Source organism: Diceros bicornis, chromosome 1 (genome assembly GCF_020826845.1).
Source record: "Diceros bicornis minor isolate mBicDic1 chromosome 1, mDicBic1.mat.cur, whole genome shotgun sequence".
In the NCBI taxonomy this organism is placed as follows: Eukaryota; Metazoa; Chordata; class Mammalia; order Perissodactyla; family Rhinocerotidae; genus Diceros; species Diceros bicornis.
This window is the reverse complement of record NC_080740.1, coordinates 91726031-91749516: the sequence shown is the minus strand read 5'-3', so window position 1 is coordinate 91749516 and position 23486 is coordinate 91726031. Positions and strand designations below refer to the sequence as shown.

At 44.1% G+C, this 23486-nt stretch overlaps 1 protein-coding gene across 4 annotated transcripts; it reads right to left on the bottom strand.

Moving 5' to 3' along the window:
* Positions 1 to 773: 773 nt before the first annotated feature.
* On the bottom strand, positions 774 to 23213 carry LOC131409826 (zinc finger protein 354A). 4 transcript variants are annotated; one of them, XM_058547597.1, is made up of 5 exons: positions 23049 to 23213; positions 22039 to 22124; positions 18070 to 18196; positions 17193 to 17288; positions 774 to 2889 (listed from the first exon to the last, which is right to left on the bottom strand). In XM_058547597.1, exons 2-5 carry the CDS (start codon positions 22069 to 22071, stop codon positions 1325 to 1327), a joined length of 1821 nt encoding a protein of 606 aa, XP_058403580.1. In that variant the 5' UTR covers positions 22072 to 22124; positions 23049 to 23213; the 3' UTR covers positions 774 to 1324. The 4 variants fall into 4 exon arrangements, with proteins under 4 accessions (XP_058403580.1, XP_058403572.1, XP_058403589.1 ...); XM_058547589.1 differs by lacking the exon at positions 23049 to 23213 and having other exon boundaries at positions 22039 to 23015; XM_058547606.1 differs by lacking the exons at positions 22039 to 22124; positions 23049 to 23213 and adding an exon at positions 17604 to 17691 and having other exon boundaries at positions 18070 to 18084.
* Positions 23214 to 23486: the final 273 nt, after the last annotated feature.

Genomic DNA, 23486 nt, shown 5'->3' with positions numbered 1-23486 from the left:
AAGGTGTCATATTGCCCACCTGTACCTTTATATATGCAGTTTCTTCTTATTTGGAATGTGTATCTCACCCTCTAGAGAGTTCCTATTATTCTTTCAAAACCCGGCTCAGGAATCACTGCCTCTGGAAAGCTTTCTTTGAGGTCTCTAGGTTTCCTTCGTTAGGTTCAATCTCCTCTTTCTGTGCAAATCTTTACATCCTTGCACTGTAACATATTGTCATATCTACTTGCCTGTTAAAAAACAACTGTATTTACATACTGTGACACAATAATTTGCTTACTCATCTGCTAGTGCCTCAATTCCACCCCCTTCCCCCAAGTCGTGGCTTCTCGAAGGCTTGTCTCTCTTCCTAAAACTCCCAGTATGCAGTATAGTATCTGCCCCAAAGCTGGAATTAAAAAAAAATTACCAAATTGTTTATAATTACTCCTTTCATTTTCCTGAAGTTGACACTAGACAACATCAAGTAAGGAAAATATACTTTTATGTCATGAAATGACTGATGTACCTTTTGACATCTTGGCACAGGTGTTCGATTCATTAAACTTCTTTTGACAGCTCCTTCTGTTGTGAACTTAAATATATATAACAGCTTTAAACTTGAAATAATTATTTTTCCATTTAATATACCTAAGATGACAGCTCACAGTACATAGTAGGCATACTTTCATAATAAAGGACTTCAGAGAAAACAAAAAAAAGGTTCTGAGAACAAAATTAGAAATTGGGTAGAAATTCCCAATTCACAGCAAATTAGTTGAAGTACAAAGGAAGAAGAGAAGAGACTTTTATTTTTAAATGAAATCCATGCAAAAAGTTTGACATCAGGTCAGGAAAAGGACAAACTCCATAAACTGAGAGGTAGTTTACAGTTCATTTTGATCTTTTATTTGGTCCTTTTCTCTAAAAATGTATAATTTCTTTGATCACATCTTTTATATGCTATAAAATGTTATTAAAAAGTATTAGGTTTATACAGTGTTTTTAATGAGAAATCCAGTGTACACCCCCCACCCAGATGTTTATGACAATCACATATAATATCTAGTGTACACTGCTGTATGAAGAAAACAATTCTTTTATTTTACAAATACACGATGTCTCCAGTTGTGAATTCTTCATTTCAGGTTATTTAAAAAAGTGTCTGACACGCATGAACACTTTCCACTTTCCTCATTATCTATTACATAGTCAAGGTTTATCCTTGTAATTTAATATCTGATGAGAGCTAAATTACAAGGTTTTTCATATCTATAACATTTATTACATCTCTCTCATTCTGATGAGCTTTGGTTTAAGGCTTTCACACATGCAATCCTACTTTCTAGGGGTTCTCTTCAATATGAATTTTATAATGATTAGTAAGGGATGACCTGTGGTTGAAAAGTTTCCCACATGTATTACATTCATAGGGTTTCTCTCCAGTATGAATTCTCTGATGAGCAATACGTGATGAGCTTTGTCTAAAAGTTTTCCCACATGTATTACATTTAAAGGGTTTTTCTCCTGTATGAATCCTCCGATGTTGAATAAGAGCCGAACTTTGGCCAAAGGATATCCCACATTCTTCACATCGGTATGGTTTCTCTCCAGTATGAATTCTCTGATGATTACTAAGGGAGGAGTTACACCTGAATGTTTTCCCACACTCATTACATTTATAGGGTCTTTCTCCGGTGTGCATTCTCTGATGTTGAATGAGGGCTGAACTTTGTCTGAAGGCTTTCCCACACACTTTACATTTACATGGCTTCTCTCCAGTATGAATTCTTTCATGAATAATAAGTGTTGAGTGAGAACTTAAGGCTTTACCACATTCGTTACAATTATAAAACTTCTCACCAGTATGAATTATTCGGTGTCTATTAAGTCGTGAAATAGAAGTGAAGCCTTTTCCACATTGATTACATCTGTAGGGCTTTTCTCCAGTGTGAATTCTTTCATGTTGAATGAGAGATGCACTCTGACTGAAGGCTCTCCCACATTCACTGCATTTAAAAGGTTTCTCTCCAGTGTGAATTCTCTGATGATAACGAAGGGATGAGCTAGACTTAAAGGTGTTGCCACATTCGTTACATAAATAGGACTTTTTTCTGGAATGAATTCTCTGACACCCAGGAAGGGATGCACTGCAAGCAGATGCTTTCCTACCTGGATTATATTTATGGGGATTTTCTCCAGCATGGATTTTTTGATGTATAAAAAGGCCTGACCTTCGGCTGAAGGATTTACCACATTCTTTACATCTATAGGATTTTTCCACAGTATGTGTTCTTAGATGTTTATAAAGGGATGTACTAAGAGTGAAGGCTTTCCCACATTCTTTACACACGTAGGGTTTCTCTCCAGTATGAGTTATTTGATGTTGAATAAGAGCTGAACTTTGGTTAAAGGCTTTGGAACATTCTTTACATTTAAATAATTTCTCTCCACTATGGTTTTTCTCATGTTTACGGAGGGATGAAGTGTTAATGAAGGTTTTCTCGCATATACTACATTTATAGCGTTTCTCTGCTGTGATGATTTTTGGTTGATTAAATAAATTTGAATTCTTTTTGAAGGTGTTTCCTTGTATTTCACATTTTGGTGGTGTTTTTTCCCTGGGAACCATCTGTTGACTAGCAAGGACAGAATTTGAGCTGAAGTTTTGGCCAAATTCAGTATTTTTATGTCTTCTTTCTGCAGTGAGGATTTTTGTGTGGCTGACTGAAACTACCTGAACACTTTCTTTTTTCTCCTGCTTTTTCTCTAATCTGTCTTCATATATGCAGGGTTTTTCTGATTTGAAGTCCCAGGGTCCATTCTTTTTGGATATTTTCATTATTTGTTCCTGAAATGAAGAATCTTGTGTTTGAGTTGATTTTGTGGTTTTATGACTGCTCTTCCATCCTGGAGAGGGAAAAAGTCAAAGATGTTTCATGTGATATATAGCATTTGGCTACTGAGACTATATATATAGAATGAATAAATATTGGAGGTATTTAAATAAAGTCTTGGTGTTTGGCTAAAAATCAGTTAAGAGAAAAAACTTAAGAGCTTTAGGCAATATAGAAAAATAATTGATGGGTGCTGAAGTACTAGGGTGGAGAAAAGAATAAAACAAACCCATTTAAAGAGGGTGAGTGTAAGAGTGACCAGGAGAATTGGCTAACGGAGAATGGGGAAGAAGGATTAAAAGGGGAGCGTGAATTGTGAAAGGCGGTCTGGGATCAGAGTCCAAAGCCCATGACAGACTCCTTAACTATCTTCTCTTCTTTTGTAAGACATTTTTCCTCTTTGTGTAATCGTACCTAATCTGGAAAGTCTTCTCCCCTTTCCCTCAGGCCAAATTCCTTTGTATCTGCCAGATTCAGTTCAACAGTTAACTCCTTCTAAGTCCTGTCTTTACTCTGAGTTTCCATATCCATTCCCCTTATTATAGCACCTACCACAGTGTCAAAAAATATATATACATTATACCTTTACATTGAATATATAATTACATTTATCTATATCTAAATTTCACATTCCTTTTGTACCATAAGTGTTCTTTGCAAGCAGGTTAGCATGCCCTATTAACCTACAGATCCTCCTGATGGCATCTGAATTATATACTAAATGTTTGTTTTGTTAATCTCCCTTAATTACTTATATATTCCTAATTCCCAATTTGGACAATGTCAAATATTCTCAATTACTTATACATTACTTTCATACACACACACACACACGATTCCAACATCTATAGAAGAAGTGGCCTTCCAGAACAGAACATTACCTGGGTCATGGGAGGGTTTCACGGCCAGTTCAAACAGGAAGGCATTATTGAATTTATCTACAGAGGTGCCACAGGTAGGCATGAAGCCAAAAGTTGCAAGCTAGGAAGGCAGCCTTGCTCATGCATCAAGCACGAGAGGCTATGCAGGCAGGGTAGAAAAGAGTCAAAGATCAACAATAAGGCAGGCATAAATATAAAAAGGTAAAAAGGGGCTAACATGATAAAGTGGTAAAGAACAGAATTGAATTCAATAAATATTAGAATTGAGTAAAGACACAATTCACTGATTATATATGCATATAAATAATATGCATATAGTTTGGCATTTTCTCCTGGGCTACAGGTAACCATTTACAGGGCTCCTTTGCATCTCACAGTATTTGAGATTCCTATCTGACATTCACTTTCTCACCTGTGTACATATGCCCTCTGCTTGAACATAACATATTCTGCTTTTCTCTTTTCTTCTATCAGTGTTCACTTCTCAGTTTCCCTCATGGCTTTTTCTGCTCCCTTTTTAAAAACTGGTATTCCCTAGTGCTTCTGATTTTTTTCACTCTACACACCCTCTTTGACTAATTTTATATGCATCCATATCTTTCCTATTTATTGTAAGGGAAAAAGAAGTTTTTTACTTTCTGCCCAACACCTTCCTAGTTCCTTCTCCATCTAAGTCTTGCTAAATTAAATGATCAAATTTCAATACATTATTTGGACAAAAGTACAGGAGGCAATCACGAAAATGGAATATCAGTCACTGGTTCCGGGTTAGTACATGTGCTGGGAAGAAGACACCAAGATTCCACAATTTGGATTCTAGCTTATAAGGCAGAGTTAGAGACCCTGCCTCAGATCGGTATGTAAAGACTGCAGTTTTGTGACCAACACCTTTACTAGAGCCCTAAGCACTGGGCTCACATACCTAAATAGTATTTTGTTCCCCATGCTTTACTGTTTCTACCATAGTCTCCTAACTAGTCTCCCTGCCTCAAGTCTTGCTCTCTGCCAATTCAGTCCCCACATTGCAGCTGGAAGAATTTTTCTAAAATCCACACCTTATCATGTTGCAAACTTCCTTAGGATCCTCCAATTTATCTTTAATGATTCATATATAAAGTCCAGCATCGTTAACATGGTGAACAAGGTATTTCACGACCTGACTTTTGTCCACCTCTGTCCTCATCTTCCTCCCCTGGCTTCTTGCCAGGTGAGCTGAATTATATGCAGTTTCTGGAGCATTCCATGCTTTTTTCTTTATTTCTTTATCTTTTCACATGCTGGAGACATCTTTTCCATTCAAATCTGTATTAAGTGCCTACTATGGGCCAGGTAATGTTCTAGGGAAAATAGACAATGTGATGACTAAGACACGGCTCCAGCCTTTAAGGAGCTTATACTTCAGTGTGTGTGTGTGTGTCTGTGTGTGTGTGCACGCGCGAGTGCAGGGGGGCGGGGAGTAACAAATAATAAGTAAATAAATACAAGCCATGTGGATACATGAAGAAAGAGCTTCCCAGGCAAAGGAAACAGCAAACACAAAACTGGTGACTTCTGAGGAAAGCAAAGAGGCTGTGTGGCTAGAGTGCAGTGAGCAAGAGGGAAAACGGTAGATAAGACTGGAGCAACAGGCAGGGGCAAATCACATGAGGCCTCATAGGTCACGGTAAGGACTGTGAATTTTATTCTCAGTATGATGGTAAGCCACAGGGAGTTACACACTCACTCAAGTTGGCTACTGTGTAGAAAACAGACTGGCTGGGGCAGAGTGGAAGCAGCAAGAGGAGAAACCACTTAGGAAGCTACTGTAGTCATGTAGGTGAGAAAGGGGGTGGACATACAGAAGACTGCATGAGGATCTGCTATGAAAGAAGTACCAACAGGACTAGACTTGCTGATGGACTGTATGTGGGGTGCTGAGAAGAAATAACAAAGTTAGGGATCACTCCTAGGTTTCCAGCCGGAAAATGATGGATGCTGGCATAAGTTACTGAGAAAGGGAAGACTGCGTAGAAGGCAAATCTGAAATCTGGGTATTCTGTTTCAGACGTGTTTATTATGGCTGAGAGGCCTTAGCAGACACTGGAGGAAGATACTGAAACAGTGGTATATATTATTTTGGAGATCTGGGAAAAGGTCAGGGCTACGGTTCAGTATTTGGGAGTCATCAGCAGATACGTTTTATTTAAAGCCGAAGAACTGAAAGAAATCACTTAGGTATTGCAACATTAGAGGTCAATAAACGGAAGGAACCGGAAGAGTATGGCGTTCCAGGAGCCAAAGGAAGAAAGTACTTCAGGGAGGAGTGAGTGATCAACTTTGACAAATTATTTGAGAACTAAACACTTAACCCTGATTGTACCAAGATGGAGACTATCTAGGATTTAATCACTGTGCTTTTCATGGAATAGTAAGGAAGAAAGCCCCACTGGAGTGCACAGAAGAAACAATGGGAGGTGAGAAAATAGAAACATCAAGTATAGGAACACTTTCGAAACGCTTTGTTTAAAGGAGAATAGAGAAATACGACATGGGAAGTTTTTGTTTTTTTGGTAGAAGTGATTACAGCTCCAAGGGTCCATATCAATATTGGAAACTCACTTCAGCTCTACTTATAAAGTGCCAGCATCTTAGTCCTGAATTCTTATTTCCCACTGAAGTGGACATGAGTCCTGGATTGTGGACATCCTAACTGTTCCTTATGATCTGCTTAGAGTTTTCTACAACCCTACAGATCTGTCTCTTCAAGTGCAGTTCAACCTTTGCTCCATCCCGGAATCAAGCCTGGATCTGAGCTACCTCATGAACAAAGTTGAGACATAGGTCAGATGTTTAGAGACCAGAATGATCTTGCCAATGACCACCACCCCAACTGTTTCCCAGATTCTCCTCCCTTGGCTTTTATGATACTCTGCGAGTCTCTCGTCAATGTTCTCATCCTAGATGGTTTCATCTACTCCCACATCCCCTATGTGAATGACAATCCTGACTCTCCTCAAAATACTTTACAGTATTTTGTCTAACTGCCTGCTAGACTTTCCATTTGAGGATCTTTCTTTTCAAATTCAGCCTGTCCAAATCTGAACCCACTGCATTCCTTTTCAAACCTTTTTTCTATGATTCCCAGTTCAGAACCACATCATAACCTTTTCAGTGACTTTGCCATAAATTCTAGGTTTCAGCTCAGAATTTTCTCTCCCCTGTATTCTAAGTCTAATCAGTCATCAAATTCTCTTAAATCTCCTCAGTAAGATGTCTCTAACAACCATCATTAATACATCCAACTTCAGGACCTCCTTACTCTATAGTGACTACTGCTGTTGACCCTCAATTTGAGCCTTTCAGCCCAGTCTCTCACCTTTCCAGTATTACTTTCCACTGGATTTACCCCTCTTACTACATAGAACTCCTCTTATTATTTCAAAAAGCATTTACTGCTCCTTATTTAATTCATTTGTCAAATATTTAAAAAGCACCTACAATGCACCAGGCTCTATGTTAGGCACTGGTGATTCACAAGACATTTCAGATTCAGCAGTGAAAAGAAAGTTATTTTCTTCAAGGAATTTATAGTTTTGCATTAGAGACCAAGAAGGAATAGGCAACCACATCAGAATGTGATAATTTCTACAACAAAAACACAAGGTAGAAGTGGATGCGAATGTGAGCTCAGCCTCCAAAATATCCTTAGATGGTGGAGGCTGAAAGTAGGGAAGGGGTACCGGTGGTGGTTAGAATTTTTTGGAAGAAACATCTAAGATGGAATTTTTTTTTTTTTTTTTTTTTTTTTTTTTGTGAGGAGATCAGCCCTGAGCTAACATCCGCCAATCCTCCTCCTTTTTTTGCTGAGGAAGACGGCCCTGGGCTAACATCGGTGCCCATCTTCCTCCACTTTATATGGGACGCTGCCACAGCATGGCTTACCAAGCAGTGCGTCGGTGCGCGCCCGGGATCCGAACCAGCGAACCCCGGGCCGCCATAGCGGAGCGCGCGCACCCAACCGCTTGCGCCACCGGGCCAGCCCCTAAGATGGAATTTTAAGGAATAAGCTGTAGGCTAGATGGAGGAGGGGTAGCATGAGGGCTGAAGGCAGCATCAAAATCTATGAACCCAAGCCAGCTTTCCAGACTTATTTCCTAAAGTATCCCTCTCCACCATATCCTATAGTTGGTCAGATTCAAAATTATTTCTATAAAAATGTCATATGCATTTCCAGTCTATCAAGATTTTCTAGAGAATCAGAGAACTGAGCGAACTACATGCTGGGAATTATATACAACACCACGATAGGAGGTAGTACTACACATTTGTAAACATCCTCCATAATGTTTGTGTTGGTGAAAAAGAGAAATGATGTTTTAGAAATTTTGTTGTTGGTAGTTCTAATTTTTAAAGCTTTTTATTATGAAAAATATTCAGCATATACAAAAGTAGAGTGAATTGTACAATGAATCTCCAAGCCAGCTTCAATAATCACCAATGTTGTTTCATCTATTACCTTGTTAATGGTTGAACTATGTCACCCAAAAAAGACATGTTGAAGTCCTAACTTTCAGTACTCAGAATGAGACTTTACTTGGAAACCATGTCTTTGCAGATTTAATCAAGTTAAGATCAGGTCATTAGGGTGAGTCCTAATCCAATATGACTGATGCCCTTACAAAAAGGGGAAATTTAGACCCAAGCATGCAGAGGGAAGACCATGTGACGACACACAGGGAGAATACCACGTGACAAAAGATGCAGACACTGGAGTACTGCAGCTGCAAGCCAAGGAACAAGGACTGCTGGCCACCACAAGCTAGGAAGAAGCAAGTAAGGATTCTACCCAGAGTCTCAGAGGAAACATGGCCCTGCCAATAACTTGATTTTGGACTTACAGCCTCCAGTGAGACAATAAATTTCTGTTGTTTTAAGCCACCCAGTTTGCAGCACTTTGTTAGCGCAGGCTTAAGCACACTAATACAAACCCCTATATCTCTTCCACTGGAGTATGCTTGAGTAAATCCCAGATATTATATCATATCATCCATATTTCAGAACACATTTCTCCAAGATAAGAACTCTATTCGGAAACATAACCACACACTTTTATTATACCAACCCAAATCAACACTATTGTTTGAAATGATCTTTGCCTTTAAGATATTAAAAGTTCTGCACCCAATTCCACTGTGTGAGATGCTGAGGTAGTTCTCACACCAACAAGCAATTCTCGGACATCAACTGGTGTCCTACAATTCAACTCAATTCTGACACTATCTACTTGGAGATGGTGTCAAACCACACAGGTTAAGCATTCAGTCTTACAAGACAGCCCCCACCTTCAGTTGTGAGTGGCAAGCCCAGGCTATCACTTGTGCTTCTGAGGGTCTAATGACTCCCTCCTTAGGTTCAATTAATTTGCTAGAGTGGCTCATAGAACTCAAAAAAAACATTTTATTTACTAGATAACCAATTTATTATAAAAGGATATAACAGGAACAGCCAGATGGAAGAGATGCATAGGGCAAGGTATAGGGAAAGGGCACGAGGAGCGTCCTCTTGGAGCACACCACTCTCCTCAAATCTCCACATGTTCACCAAACTGGAAGCTCTCCATCCATGTCCTTTTGGGTTTTTAGGGAGGCTTCCTCACATAGGCATGATAAATTAAATCAATGGCCAATGGTGACTGATTCAACCTCCAGCTCCACTCCCCTCCCCGGAGGTCAGGGGGTAGGACTGAAAGTTCCAATCCTCTAATCACATGGTTGGTTTCCCTGGCAACCACCCCTCTATCCTTAGGTGCAGTCCAAAAGTCACCTAATTAACATAACAAAAGACACTTTGTTGCTCCCAACACTTAGGAAATTCCAAGCATCTTAGGATCTCTGTGCCAGAAACAGGGACGAAGACCAAATATATATTTCTTATTATAAATCACAACATTACAGATATAAACCACCAAGGATGTTTATTCAAACTGCTGTGATGTAAAGGAATTGGAAATAATTAATTCTTCTCTATGTGACTAAGCCACAAAACTTAAATGCATTAGGGTCATTTGTGTCTTTTTGCTTTCAATATTTATGGAACACTTATTCATTTTTATTTAATCTTGTTTTATAATTTTATAAAACATTGTTATAGTCCCAAAGTCAAAATTATAAAAACAAGATTTAAAAAAAAAATTCTAAAAATTCTAAAAGATTCTGATATCGGCTCAACACAAGGTTGACATAAGGGAAGCCATATTGTAGAAAAGAAACCATACTGTAACTTTGAATGACCTCTGATTAACTAACCCAGACGTGCTCTGTAGATTTTATGGCCTCTCCCAGCTGCTATAAATTGATAACTTTGTTCACTTGAGTTCCTTAGGAACGTGATGACCCCCAGGCAGAGTCTATGCTGATCTTCAATGACAACTGAAAGATCAGGGTACAGGGTGTTGCTCCAGTCTCTGATGCATACCCAGTAAAACAAAAGACTATCAGGAACTAAGACCAGCCTCCAACATAACTCGCCTGTAGTCTTTGTTCTGTAAGATGATTCTTTTTGGACATTAGTTGGCCATCTTCCCCCCTTGCTAGCAAGCTGTAATAAAAAACCCTTTCTCTCCACCACCTTGACTATTGGCCTGTCTTGCGGCAGGCAGACGACTCCCCGTGGGCAGTAACAATTCTATCCCTATTCCCTCCATCCTTTTTCTTTTTCTCCCTTCACCTCATAGGTAACCATTTTTATTGATCTGCTTTTATCCTTTTTTGAGGGGCTTCTATCTTTTTTAAAAAAATATAAGCCAATACATACTTTGTTGGTATCTCCTCCTTTTTTAGGTAAAAGTACAGTCATGTGTTGCTTAACAATGGGGACACGTTCTGAGAAATGTGTCATTAGGTGATTTTGTTGTTGTGCAAATATCATAGAGTGTACTTACACAGACCTACATGGTATAGCCTACTGCACACATAGGCTCTATGCTACTGATCTTATGGGACCACTGCCATATACGCGGTCTGTCATCAACCAAAATGTCATTACGTAGCGTATGACTGTACTATTCTCACTGTTCTGTTCTGCACTTTCCCCCCCTTATTAATATACACTGGAGATCACCCCATAGTGGAATTTACAGAGGTCTTCTTCATTCCTTTTTACAGTTGCAAAGAATTCCATCGTGTGATGTACCTCAGTATATTCAACCAGACTCCTTTGATGGACTTTTGTGCTAACTCTAACTCTAATACATCAGGACTTTACATTGGTACATGATGAAGGTATAGCTTTAAATCAATATCCATATTGCTAATTAGCAAACATACCATTTATAAAATCCTAGCCCAAATTGGACCTGTTGGGCTAACATCATCCAAAGCAACATAAAACCAAAATTATCTCCTCCTCCAGCCAAGAGAACCAGCCTAAGCCCTTAGAACCACTCCCCAGAGTGAGGAAGCTCTCTATGTAAAGATATGGAAAGAGTTTCAATGTATATCAAGCAAAAGAGGCAGAACAATGTGTGCTGTATGCTATCACTGGAGTGGACAAAGGAAAAACAGAGTACAATATTTGTTTACATACGCACAGAAGAGCTCTTCCAGCTACTGCTGCTGCCTGCCTCCTCTTCACATCTGATCTTCTATAGCATCCTGTACTTGCTTGTTTCCTCCTGCTCACTCCACTCCATCTCACTCTCCCCTCATCAGCTCCATTCTGGCTTCTGTCCTTACCACCACCCTCACTAAGGCAACTATAACCTCCATGTGGCTGAGACAAGACACTCTCTCCAGTTCTCCCCTAACTTACCTCTCAGCAGCATCTGAGTGTGATCCCTTCTCTTCCTTGAGATACTCTCTTCCTAAGCTACAGTGACCCCGTACTTTCTTTCACATTCTTTTCATTTCCTACAGCCTCAATCTCCTCTGTGCATTTTCCTCTATCTGATCTTTATTCCTTGGGGTTCCTGGGGGTTTAGCCCTAGGCCCCCAATTCTTTTCACTATGCACTCTTTCCACAGGCCAGCTGCAATTACAAACATAAAGCATAGGCAAGACTTCTCCTCTACTCTCCATACCCAATTATACAACAGCCTGCTCAGAACAGCAGCTTAGATGTCTCAAAGACACCTCAAATTCAACATGCCTAAATCTGAATTCATAATTATTCCCTCCAACTTGTATAACCGCTTTGTCTCTGTCAATGGCACCAGTTCTGAATCAAAACTTTAAGATGCATCCTCCACGCCTCTCCCTCAGCCCCTCAGCTAATCAATACCAAGACTTGTCTACTCTGCCACCTAAATATGTCTCAAATTCATGTAGCGTATTCTCCCTCCTCCTACTTCCACTGATCCCCTCCTATCATGATCCTTGACTTAAGTGACACCAGACTCTCCCAACTTTCCTCCTATAGTACACCTACACTTGACTTCCCCATGGGTTCACTTCTCTCTACCTGGCCACGAAATGCAAGAGTTCCTTAAGATTGAGTCCCAGGCTCTTTCTTGCTCTTACTGTACTCTGAACCCACTCCATAGGCTAATTCAAACTCCACCATTGTTTCAATTACCCTGTATTGAGCAAGATTTCCCAAATTTACATTTCATGTCCAGTCTATATTATGATGAGTGGTACTCCAAATCTAACAGGCTACTTGACATCACCACTTGGGTAACTGGGTCAACCAAAAACATCTCAAATTTAAGTCATCCAAAAACCAAATTTATACCATCCCCCAAATCTGATCTCCTTCCAGTGTCACTATCTCAGTGAATATCATTGTCCATTACAGAACAAGCCACAAACCAAGCAAGCATCCTTGACAACACCATCTCCTTTATCTTCCATATGTAATCCATCTCCAAGTCCTGCTGCTTTTATCTCCCAAATATCTCTGAAGCTGGTTCACTTCCTTCTGTCTCCAACAGCACTAACCTAGCCAAGTCATTCATGCATTCATTAACTGGAAGCCTACTCTGACCAGGCACTGTTTCAGGTACTGGGGAAATGGGAACAAATGAAAAAGACAACCCAGCCTAAGGGAGCTTACAATCCAGAGGAAGAGACAGATAATAAGTAAACAGGTACTATTACGCAGTGACAAGCACTCTGAGGAAAATAAAGCATGGTGAAGGGATCAAGAATGCGGAGGATGGAGGGCCGAGTTTTAGATGAAGAGTGCCTATTCGAGAAAGTGCGATCTGAGCGTGAGTCACGTAGGCTTGCACCACCAGGAAGAATGGTCCAGAAGAGGGAAAAGCAAATGCGGAGGCCCTGAGGTGGAAGCCTGCTTGGCCTGCCTGATGAACTGCAAGGTGGCCAGCATGATCAGAGTCCTCCAATGAAGGGCAGAGCAGAAGGACGTGAAGGTGAAGAGGTAGCCGGGGCCAGACCATGTAGGCCTCTGAAGGCCACTCTGGATTGTGCTCTAGGTGATGGAAGCCACTAGAGGTTCTGAGCAAGGGAGTGAGATGACCTGATTTATCTTTTACATAGATCATTCTGGCAGCTATAAGGGGAACAGATGTTGGTGGCAAAAAGGTAGGCATAGGGCCCACGCCAGGGGTCTTTGTCAGGGAAGAGGGGCCAAGAACAAGACTAACTCACACATATTAAACAGGGCTACGGTGCATTTGGGCTCCACTTTCACCTTGTAAGAAATTCACTCTTCAAAACCACTGCATGCTATTTCACTGGGCTGCTAACCCCAACAGCACCTTTGTGCAAATTAGAAAAAGATCCCTGCCCTCTGTGCAGGAGCCCCGGCAAATCTCGAGGAGTGGAAGGCAGCCCCCAAGAGACCCCTCAGCTGACCACCCTGCACAAGTTCAGTCCGCCCTACGTGGTTTCTTGCATAAAAGTAACAAAGGAAGAGAAAAAGACAAGGACAGAAAAACGCTTTTCCACTGGAGCTGTTTACCTACATCATCCCTGGATTTTTCAATTTTAGATTTGAAGAATATTTCCACATTTGAATGTAAACCAAACTCATGAGATGCATAAATTGGTTTAATCACATTATTCTTATTCTAACTCTTGAAGAAAAGCACAGCCCCGGTGATTATACTTTGGGTTCGTTTCCTAAGCAAGAGACTCAGAAGAGACGCACATCCTTTGATCTATCTCCTCCCATCTCTCAATTTAAAACATACACAGCCAGGGATGACAGTTTTTCTTTTTGGTTTGTTTTGTTTTTCCTACTTGTGAATAGTTTTGAAGGGAAAATAATTTTTTGTGTGTGTGAGGAAGATCAGCCCTGAGCTAACACCCACGTCAATCCTCCTCTTTTTGCTGAGGAAGACCAGCCCTGGGCTAACATCTATTGCCAATCCTCCTCCTTTTTTTCCCCCCCCCTTTTCTCCCCAAAGCCCCACTAGATAGTTGTATGTCATAGTTGCACTTCCCTCTAGTTGCTGTATCTGGGGCGCAGCCTCAGCATGGCCGGACAAGCGGTGCGTCGGTGTGCGCCCGGGATCCGAACCCGGGCTGCCAATAGAGGAGCGCGCGCACTTAACCGCTAAGCCACGGGGCTGGCCCCAGGGAAAACAATTTTTTTAAAGCACATTTGGAGGCAACTAGAGGTTCTAGGAGTCCTATCCTGGGAGTATGAGCTTTTCTGTCACTGGCTGTTCAAAGGGTAGGTTTTGGTTCTGGTCTAGAGTTAATAATCTGAGGTACTTCCAGGTCCCTCACCTGTGCCCACAGGCAAGTGAGCACCCCTTTCCTGGGGAGGGAAAGCTGTTCTGAGGCCACTTTAGTCCAGGCCGATGGGAGACTCACTAGGGGTGCAGGACGCACACAACCACACATGAGCATTCCCAGGACGTCCTATCTTTCATCTTTGAGGAAAGAGGAGGTTCACCCCGCTGAGGGAAATGCACACACTGGTCAGCTCTGATGTCCTTACCTCCTTCAGACATCCACTCATACTTGCCCTTCAGGAACGTCTTCCCAAACCCGAGAAGGGGCTAACTGAGGACTCTGACCCCACCACCAGGTGGCCCCAGCATCTCTCTGGACAGCTTTGGACTCCCGTCTTACTTTCTCTTCTGTTTAATCCAACTAATACTCACTTCACCCAGGAAGGGAGACCCACTCACAGATGAGAGGCTCCCGAGGTGAGGGGGAAGGGATCCTTTCTTCTCTTCCTCTGAGCTTTCAGGCCAGACTCAGCCCAACCTAATAGCGGGACTGACACCCCTCCTAAGTCTCAACTCTTCCCCACTGCCTGCATTCTCTCCTTACTCTGTGGTGGCCTCTGCCAGTTTCCACAAAATTAGTGTATTTCTCCCAAATGAGAGTTAAAAAGATAGAAAGATAGACAAGCGTGGATCCCACATCAAAAACTTCAACTTACAGTAGGAAGAAAGCTCCCCTGGTGTGGGGGCTTTGGGGATCGAGACGGCCTGTCCTTCAGCTCCTCTGCTGGGTCCACGTTATGAGGGGCCATTAACTGAGTCGTCTGGACCTGACAACAGCCTCAGACGAGTCCTCCCACTTCCACACCAAGAGGCTCCACGTTGGCTGCAGGTTGATCTTTGCAGAATGTAAACCTGGGCCTGTGGCCAGGCTCCTTGCAGCTCTGCAGGGGCCGTGCCTGGCTCTCAGGCACAGACCAAATCCTGTTGACAGGGCTCCCTCGGCCCAGCGGGATCTGGTCCCTGCTCCTCTCCTGCTGACTCTTCTATCCTTCTCCTCGCTCCGGTCTGCACATGCTGGCTTCCTTTCTCTGGACTCTCACACACCCTTTCCAACGCCTGGGATACTCCACATGCTGGGATCCGGCCCTTCCTCCGGAAGCCTTTGCCGACACTGCCTCCTCCTGTTCTACACTGTCACTGCACTTTGTATCTCATGGTACCTACGAGGTCCTGACTGGAATTTGTCACTCCACACCCTTGTGTGCCCTCAGTCCATGAACACTTGTCTCCCCACTCGACTGTGGGCTCCACCAGGGTGGACCTGCATCTTTCTGTCCACTGTTGCACCGCCAGTGCCCAGCATGGAACTCACTCTCCGTTTATTACGGGACAAGAAAGCAGTGGGTGAGGGCTGGAACCTGGATCCTCCAGAGCCCAAGCCTCCCCAGTTCAACAGCTCTCTGTCCCCAACTTCCATGACAGCCGCCTCTCCCGTTTCTCTCCTCTGATGACTTCTTCTCAGGCTCAGCCACACACTCTTCTTTCTTAACCCACCTCGTAAATGTTGAGGTTTCCTGGGATTCTGTCCTTTGCCCTCTTCCCTCATCTGGTCAGCTCCAGGCTTCAAATGCCACCTTTGCAGCCACGGCTCCCTCACCTCCCTTTTGAGTTCCAACCCCTTATATGTTATACAAGTGTCCACTGGCAATCTCTACCTGAGTATTTCACTCCCATCTCAGATGAACCCATCCCACACCGAACTCGTCCTGTCCCCTTAACAACGGGCCCTCCTGCTCCCTGATGAACCCCACTGCACATGCCTTCATCTGGGCCCCAGTATCGTCTTGCCTACATTATGCATTAATCTCTGGAATGTTCACACCTCCACCTTTGCCTCACTTTAAATCTAAGCCGGACACTGCTTCTAAAGTGACCACTCTTATTACATTCAATTTCATAAGGACTTCATGAACATATTCTCTGTGAAAAATTAAAACATTACATGTCAATAAAGTCCCCTTGCCTCACGCCCATTCTCCATCCCATTCCAAATGGAACCAGCTAAGCGGTGTTCCCTCAGCCCTCCTCTCTGCGCTTACACACATATTATACATTAGACAAACACCCACGTAATTTTCTTTAGACACAAATGGTGACCTATCATAACAATGCTCCATAACCTGCTTTTGTCCTTACCGCGTCTTGGAGCTCTGGCCACCTCACTGTGCCCTTTCTCCCTGACTGTGCTGCTGTTCGCCAGAGAGGGACATACCACAGCTTCTTAGCTATGCCTTTAGTGAAGGACATTTACCCTGTTCTGATTCAGACCCGTATTTTTCCTTGAGGACCACTAATTCTTCTGCTCAAAATCCTTTAATTATTTCCAGTCACCCATGGGACAGTTCACATCTCTAAGAACTGCACCAAAGCAAGTTATAATGCGGTCCCCCCTTAACTTTCTAGTACCGTTTCCTTTCTCATCTCCTCTTTTCCCGTATACATTGAGCTTCAGTCAGAATGAATTATTTGCAACTCGTTAAACACAGCTTGCTGAATGAATACATGAAAATGTAGCCCTCTTCTGATACAACAGGAGAGAATAAAAAAGATTCTGAGAGACTCATTTGTGAAATGATTACCAGAGAAAAAGCGGAAGCTTGTGTGTGGGGCCTCAGCGTCCCCTTCTCCACCACTTCCTGAGGACTGAGAGCCCTGGAGAAACATGCCTGACCAACGTCTCCCAGCCGCACCGTCCACCTACTAAGCAGACTGTTGCTGCAGATATTCCCGGGCACCTCGGCCCCACCCACTCACCTAGAGACGAGCCTCCAGGACTTTCCTTCTCTGCCTTCCACGGAGCTTCTCCTTGCTGCAACAGGGAGATCACTTCTGGTTTGGAAAATGGGAGTCCTGCTCACAGACAAAAAAAAAAAACAAGACTTGGTTCTGTTTTCACACAAAGAGGTACCCCGGATCTGAGTGGAAAAGTCAGGAGATGGTGCAAAGAGCTTCTGCGGGGTGCTCCAGTTGTGCCCCCACGATGTGAGGGGGTGTGTTAGGGAAAGGCAAGGGACTTGCAGGACACGATGATGAAATAATTAGTTGTATGTTAGGAAATCCGATAAACATGCAGCCTTGATTAATAGGGTACCAGTGGCTTTCTATATAAGATGGAATATGTTAGATGTAGACTGAATTACAATTTGTAAAAAAGTATCTATGTACCAAAGTATTATGTACCACGTAGCTTGTTTAAAAAGAGAAAACACTGTCTGACTCCCCTTCAAAGATGGATTATACAATGTTCATCTGGCTGGAAAAGAGAATTGGGGGAGGCAAGGGGTAGGAGAAGGCAAGGGGTAGGTCAGTGAAGAGGGCTGAGGGAAGCTCTCAGCTGAGAGAAGCTCTCAGCTGAGAGATGAGCAAACAAATCACAGAACAATCATAGTAGGAAAATGTAGCCTGAACTACAAGGGAATTTCTAATGTGCAGCTGTGTAGACTGTCCCATGCATGGGGCAATTCCATGCCCATGAGGGGGACAAGTTTTTAATATTTATGGAGATCCAATTTGTACAATTCTAAGGCAAAACTTGTTAAAGTTTTTGATGACCCAAAGCTTTTACCAAGGGAAGCAGGCTCCGAGTTATCCCAATTTCTGAATTCTATATCTACAAGGAAAATTTCCTTACCCAATGAGAGCAGGTTACTGTAGTTCTCCAGCATCACATCCTTATACAAGTTTCTCTGAGAAGGACCCAGCTTTCTCCACTCATCTCGCGTAAAAAGCACAGCCACGTCCTCAAATGTCACTGACACCTGTAAAGACAAGCCATCCCATCTCATCCAGGACCACCCATCACACAGTGAAGGCAGTGGGGAGGTAGAGGGGCTACCATGAAATGCTTCTCATATTATTCTAGGTTCTGAAGGTTCTAGATCATCTGTTTAACGAACAATTGACCAGTAACAAATATAAACTGAGCAGCATGAAGTATGAACCAGGCTGTGTTAACAACAATAAGAGATGTGTGGAGGTATTAAGGCCATAAGTGGGAGTGTTAATTAGAATAACCTTTCTGACAGCAATTTCATAATACATATTAAAAGTTTTAAAATGTGCACATTCTTTAACTCACCAATTACTATATTTGTATTATAATGAATAGTGCACAAAAATACATACAGAGGACATTTCTCATGGTATTAGAGAGAGCAAAAAAATGGAACCAATCTAAACAATCACTGACAGAGGCTAGGCTAAATAACTTAAGGAACTATCTGTGTGCTCACTGAAGCCTGAGGACAGGAACAATGGAAATTAAAATATCTATCATTTACTGAGTGATTTTTCGGGCCAAGTACTGTTCTTAGAGCCTTATATTAATCTTTAGTGTAAATCTTTATCTTCAGAACAGCCCTATGAAGAAGCTACTATTACTGTCCCCATTTGACACAAAAGAAAACAAAGAGAAATTTATCCAAGTCACACAGGTGGTGTAAAGGAAAAACTCACTCCTCCTGCGCATCTCCTCTACTACAACTCTACGTGACTTCTGACACCAGGTATGTGGGTTTTCCACACACCAAGCAATTGTGGGACACCAGTGGGGTATCCTACAATTTAACTCAATTCTGATGTCATCTACCTGGAGACAGTGTCAGATCCCACAGGTTAAGGGCTCAGTCTTATGAGACCACCCCCTTCAATCGGAGGTTTCCACGACCCCCTCCTCAGGTTCAATTAATTTGCTAAGGTGGCTCACAGACCTCAGGAAAACATTTACTTACTAGATTACTAGTTTAATATCAAAGTATATAACTCAGGAACAGCCAGATGGAAGAGATGCATAGGGCAAGTTATGTGGGAAGGGGCGTGGGGCTTCCATGAATCTCCGTGTATTCACTAACCTGGAAGCTCTCTGAAACCCGTCCGTTTGGGTTTTTATGGAGGCTTCATTATGTAGGCATGATTGATTAAACCATTGGCCATTGGTGACTGATTCCACCTCCAGCCCCTGAGGCTGGGAGGTAAGGCTGCAAGTTCCAATCCTCTAATCAAGGTTAGTTCCTCTGGCAAGCAGTCCCCAGGCTTAGAGGCATTCCAAAAGTCACCTCATTAATATAAACTCTGGTGAGGTAGAAAGGGCTTGTTATGAATAACAAAACACACCCATTTCACCTTTATTGCTCTCAAGTTATAAAAACCAAATATTACTAATCACTTAGGAAACTGCAAGGGTGCTGAAAGCTAAGTGCCAGGAACAGGGATGAAGATCAAACATATATTTCATATTATAAATTACAATATCACAGCTGCTCAGTGGTAGAGGTGGCATTCCAATCCAGGGGGACGTCCAAGGCTCCGTTCTTAACCACTCAGCAAAACTGCCTCTCAATGCCTACCTCACAGGGTTAAGAAATAAAAGAGATAATCCATACAATGGAGATGGATAGCAGTGACAGTAGCATAACAATGTGAATGTATTTAATGCCACTGAATTATATACTCAAAAAAGGTTAAAGTGGTAAATTTTGTTATGTATATTTTATCACAATAAAAAAGACAGTAAAATAAACACATACACAAATATGTACATAAATAAATAATAAATAAAGGTGCATAGAAAATGATACTGAGGGATGCAGACTAAAAGAGTGACAGTGATTATCTCCAGAGGTTGGGGTAAGAGTGATTTTACATTCTTCTTTATACCTGTATTTTTCATTCTCTGAGATTTTTAACACGAGCATGCAAAACATGTATAATAAGATAATTTATTGGCATATGGGGGGGACTACAAGAAATGACCTTTGCTCTCAAAAGAATTTATAATCCAACTGGCAGACAAAAAAAATACATGAAATAATTTGAAGGAAAGAAAAAATGTATAGCTGGACAGGACCGTATGCCATCTCCTAGTTCACTCCATTTTAGAGACGAGAAATACAAGGTCCAGGGCAGTCAAGACCCCAGGTCACATACTTTATTAGTGGCAGAGGCAGGACAATAATTAAAGTTTCCTTTTAACCAGCACTCGGTATATTCTCTCTCTGTCTTAAACGTCCTGTCACTGAGTTTTACACACAAGTCCACGCAGTACTGACATATGGGCAGCAGGCAAGGTTAGGGAGAATGCTCTATAGGATTCACTCACACAGGGATGGAGAAGATTCTGGGCAAGAGAGCAACTTGGCTCTGCTGGAATGGAATGGGAAAGCCTTAGAAGAAACCACCCCAAATATGCAATGGCAGGCCCTAGCTGTAGCCTCAGAAGACCCAACTCCACCACATTTTGTGGGTCCAAAAGACAACATCACGGTGCAGAAGAGCTCTGGTACCGTGGGCGCGGGGTCTGCCCTGTGTTCTGCAAAATGCACCAGAGGAATGGCCAGACGATATCACGAGCATGAACTTAGAGGCCAGACACACTCGGGTTTCAATTCAGGTTACTTGACTTCTTTGAGCCTCAGTTTTCTCATATGTAAAATGGGGATAATAACTGCTAGGCTGTTATGAGAGTGAGAACAAATGTAAAGCCCTCAGGACATTCCTCAGCAACATTCACTGTTATTGTTAGATAAGAATGAGTAAAGAAAGGGGGAGTATTTTCTGGGTCCTAGAAACACTGTGGAGCAGCTTCTAGCTATCAACATTAATAGTACTAATACTAGAATAATATCGTTCAGCTACCACAACCACCGCATACTGAACACCTACTATCCGCCTGGCCCTGATCTAAACACTCTCCATGCACTAATTCACTGATCGTCTCACCTACCCTATAAGGTAGGCACGGCTGTGATTCCCATTTTACAGGTGAGGAAACTTGAGGCACAGAGAGGTGGAGTTATTTGCCCAAGGCCCACAAACGGCAACAGAGGAGACGGGTTCAAACCCAGCTGCCTGTCTCGAGAGCCCCACTTCCCAACCACTGTATACACTGCCTCTCCACTCCGGGATCCCACAAAACCCTCCCTGTGGCTTCCTGAGGAGTCTTCTCTCTGTCCTCGGAGTCAAGAGACCTCCCTGACTGTGTCCCCTCCAACATGGCTCATCTTTGTTCACGCACTGGCCCACCCCGATGGGGTCCCTCCCGCATCCCCACAACATACAGATCAAGATGGCAGGTCAAGAACTCTTTTCAACAGAGTGATAGAAGCAAGGCACACAATCCAAAGTTAAGAGGGAGAAAAAACTGAAACCTATGGGCTGGAGAGGCCTGGGGAAGGTATCATGAGGATTCTCAGGGGTGGAAAGAAAACGGAAAGCATTCTTGCCATGGGGAGGGATGGGGGGGAAACACGGGTGAGCCAAGGAGGCGGGAGGAAGGAACTCTGTCAAGTGTGCGTCTGTGTTTGTTCTGTTCCCAAGTGACAGAAGACACGTGGCATCTTACCTGTGGAATTAGTATTCACACAGTGAATTGAGATGAATGAATACAAGAGTGTCTCTTAGGAAAAGAGAAACGCTAGACGTGGATTGGGGGAGAGGAGGCAAGCATTCCCTACAGAATCCACCATCCACCAGAGTGGACCAACTCCTCAAAGCGAAAAGGAGTTGCTCCAAATCCTGGAGAGCTGTCTTGGGCAGAGAACTTCAGTTTGAGGGTAAAAAAGCCCACATCTGTCCCTAAGACCTGAGACGGCAGTGAACTCACCTGAGACCTTGCTTCCCTCTGTTTAGCAGTCATGTCCTCTTTCTGGGCTCTTCCCAGAGGATGGGCGGAGACTCCAGAAGGCAGGTCTGAGAGAAGAAAAAGGGAGCCAGGAGGAAGCGCCTTCTGCTGTCCACCCCTCAGAATCACACCTCTGAAATCCTTGCCCCACCTGAGAACGACCCCACGCGCCCTCAGAGAGGGAGGTGAGGAACTGGGAGCAGACAGGGCCAGACAAGGGCTCGGCCGTCCTGGTGCGGCCCCAACTCCTCCCTCGCTCAGAGAAAAGGGACCTGGGACTCCAGCAGCAGCAGCAGCGACTCACGGAGCCTCACCGCGTGCCACGCACCGTCTGCATCGGCTGGTCCCGCAGTACAGCTGGCACTGCCAGCAGCCCCACCTTACGGATCGGGAAACTGAGGGCAGATCGGGAGCGAACGCCGCGGGCCACACAGCCGGGGAGTGCGCCCCAGAGCATCCTCTAGCCTCCCCGCGTCCGGGGGACAACCTGTCTCCACCTCCAGCTCTTCCCACCCAATTTCTCCCCTCCCGTCGAGGAATCGATTTCCAGATTTTAGAGACCACTGCTTCGGAGAGCGGAAACATCAGCTTTCCCGCGGCCGCCGCCTGGAGGAACGGGACAGACACCAGACCCGCGCGCCAGTCCTGACTGCCGAGCGAAGAAGCCGGCAGCTCGCTCCGCGCGTGCACAAACCCTGAGCCCGCCGCCCGAGGGACAGCGGCGACGGCCAGGCGGATGCACGTTTCCTCAGTTCACCGACGGCCGCCGGCGGAATTCAAGCTCCGGCCGGGCCGGTAGCGCGCTGGGGGCGGCCGGGGCCTGGGGACCAAGTGCCCCGGGCAGGGGACAGACCCGGGCGCCCGGCCCGCGCCCGTCCGCGCGCACAAGGCCCCGCGCGCGCCCCTCGGGCCTGTGCCCGCGCCCGCGCCGGCGCCGCATCCTCCCGAGTCCCCAGTCCGCCCTCCCGCATCCGCCGACCCCCGCCGCTCACCTCACCCAGGCCTCGGGGGTTCCGGGGCCCGTGCCTCCCGGCCGCGCTCCGCAGGAGGGCGGCTACCGAACTTCCCCGGCCCGACAGCCGCCTCCGGTCCAGATTCCTCCCAGGGCGACGCCTCTGCGGACCGCAAGCCCCGGAGCCCCTCGCTCCCGCGGCAAACCCCGGCACCCCACGCAGGTCTCGGAGGGGCGGGGCAGGGGCGACTCAGGGACGGCCGCTAATCCCTCTGGGAAATGTAGTCCACGCGTGAACTCGCCGATTCTGGGAAGTGTAGTTCCCCGCGCCTCTCTGCGAGGCGGGGCCCTGTCAAGCCTGTCACGTGCCCAGCTCCCACTTCCGGGCTCGCAGCCGCGCTGTGTGGGCTGCGGGGCCCCGGGTCCCGGTTCATGCAGAAAGAAAGGGAGGTATCTTGTAGATATGTATCTGCATAAA

Excerpts from the sequence above, each read along its gene's own strand:
- LOC131409826 (XM_058547597.1), bottom strand. The coding sequence starts at position 22,071 with ATGACTGCTAAACAGAGGGAAGCAAGGTCTCAG. Across the intron at positions 18,197-22,038 it reads AGAGGGAAGCAAGGTCTCAG|GTGTCAGTGACATTTGAGGA; the intron begins GTGAGTTCACTG and ends TTGTCTTTACAG. Across the intron at positions 2,890-17,192 it reads TCCTGGAGGCTCGTCTCTAG|GATGGAAGAGCAGTCATAAA; the intron begins GTGAGTGGGTGG and ends TTCCCTCTCCAG.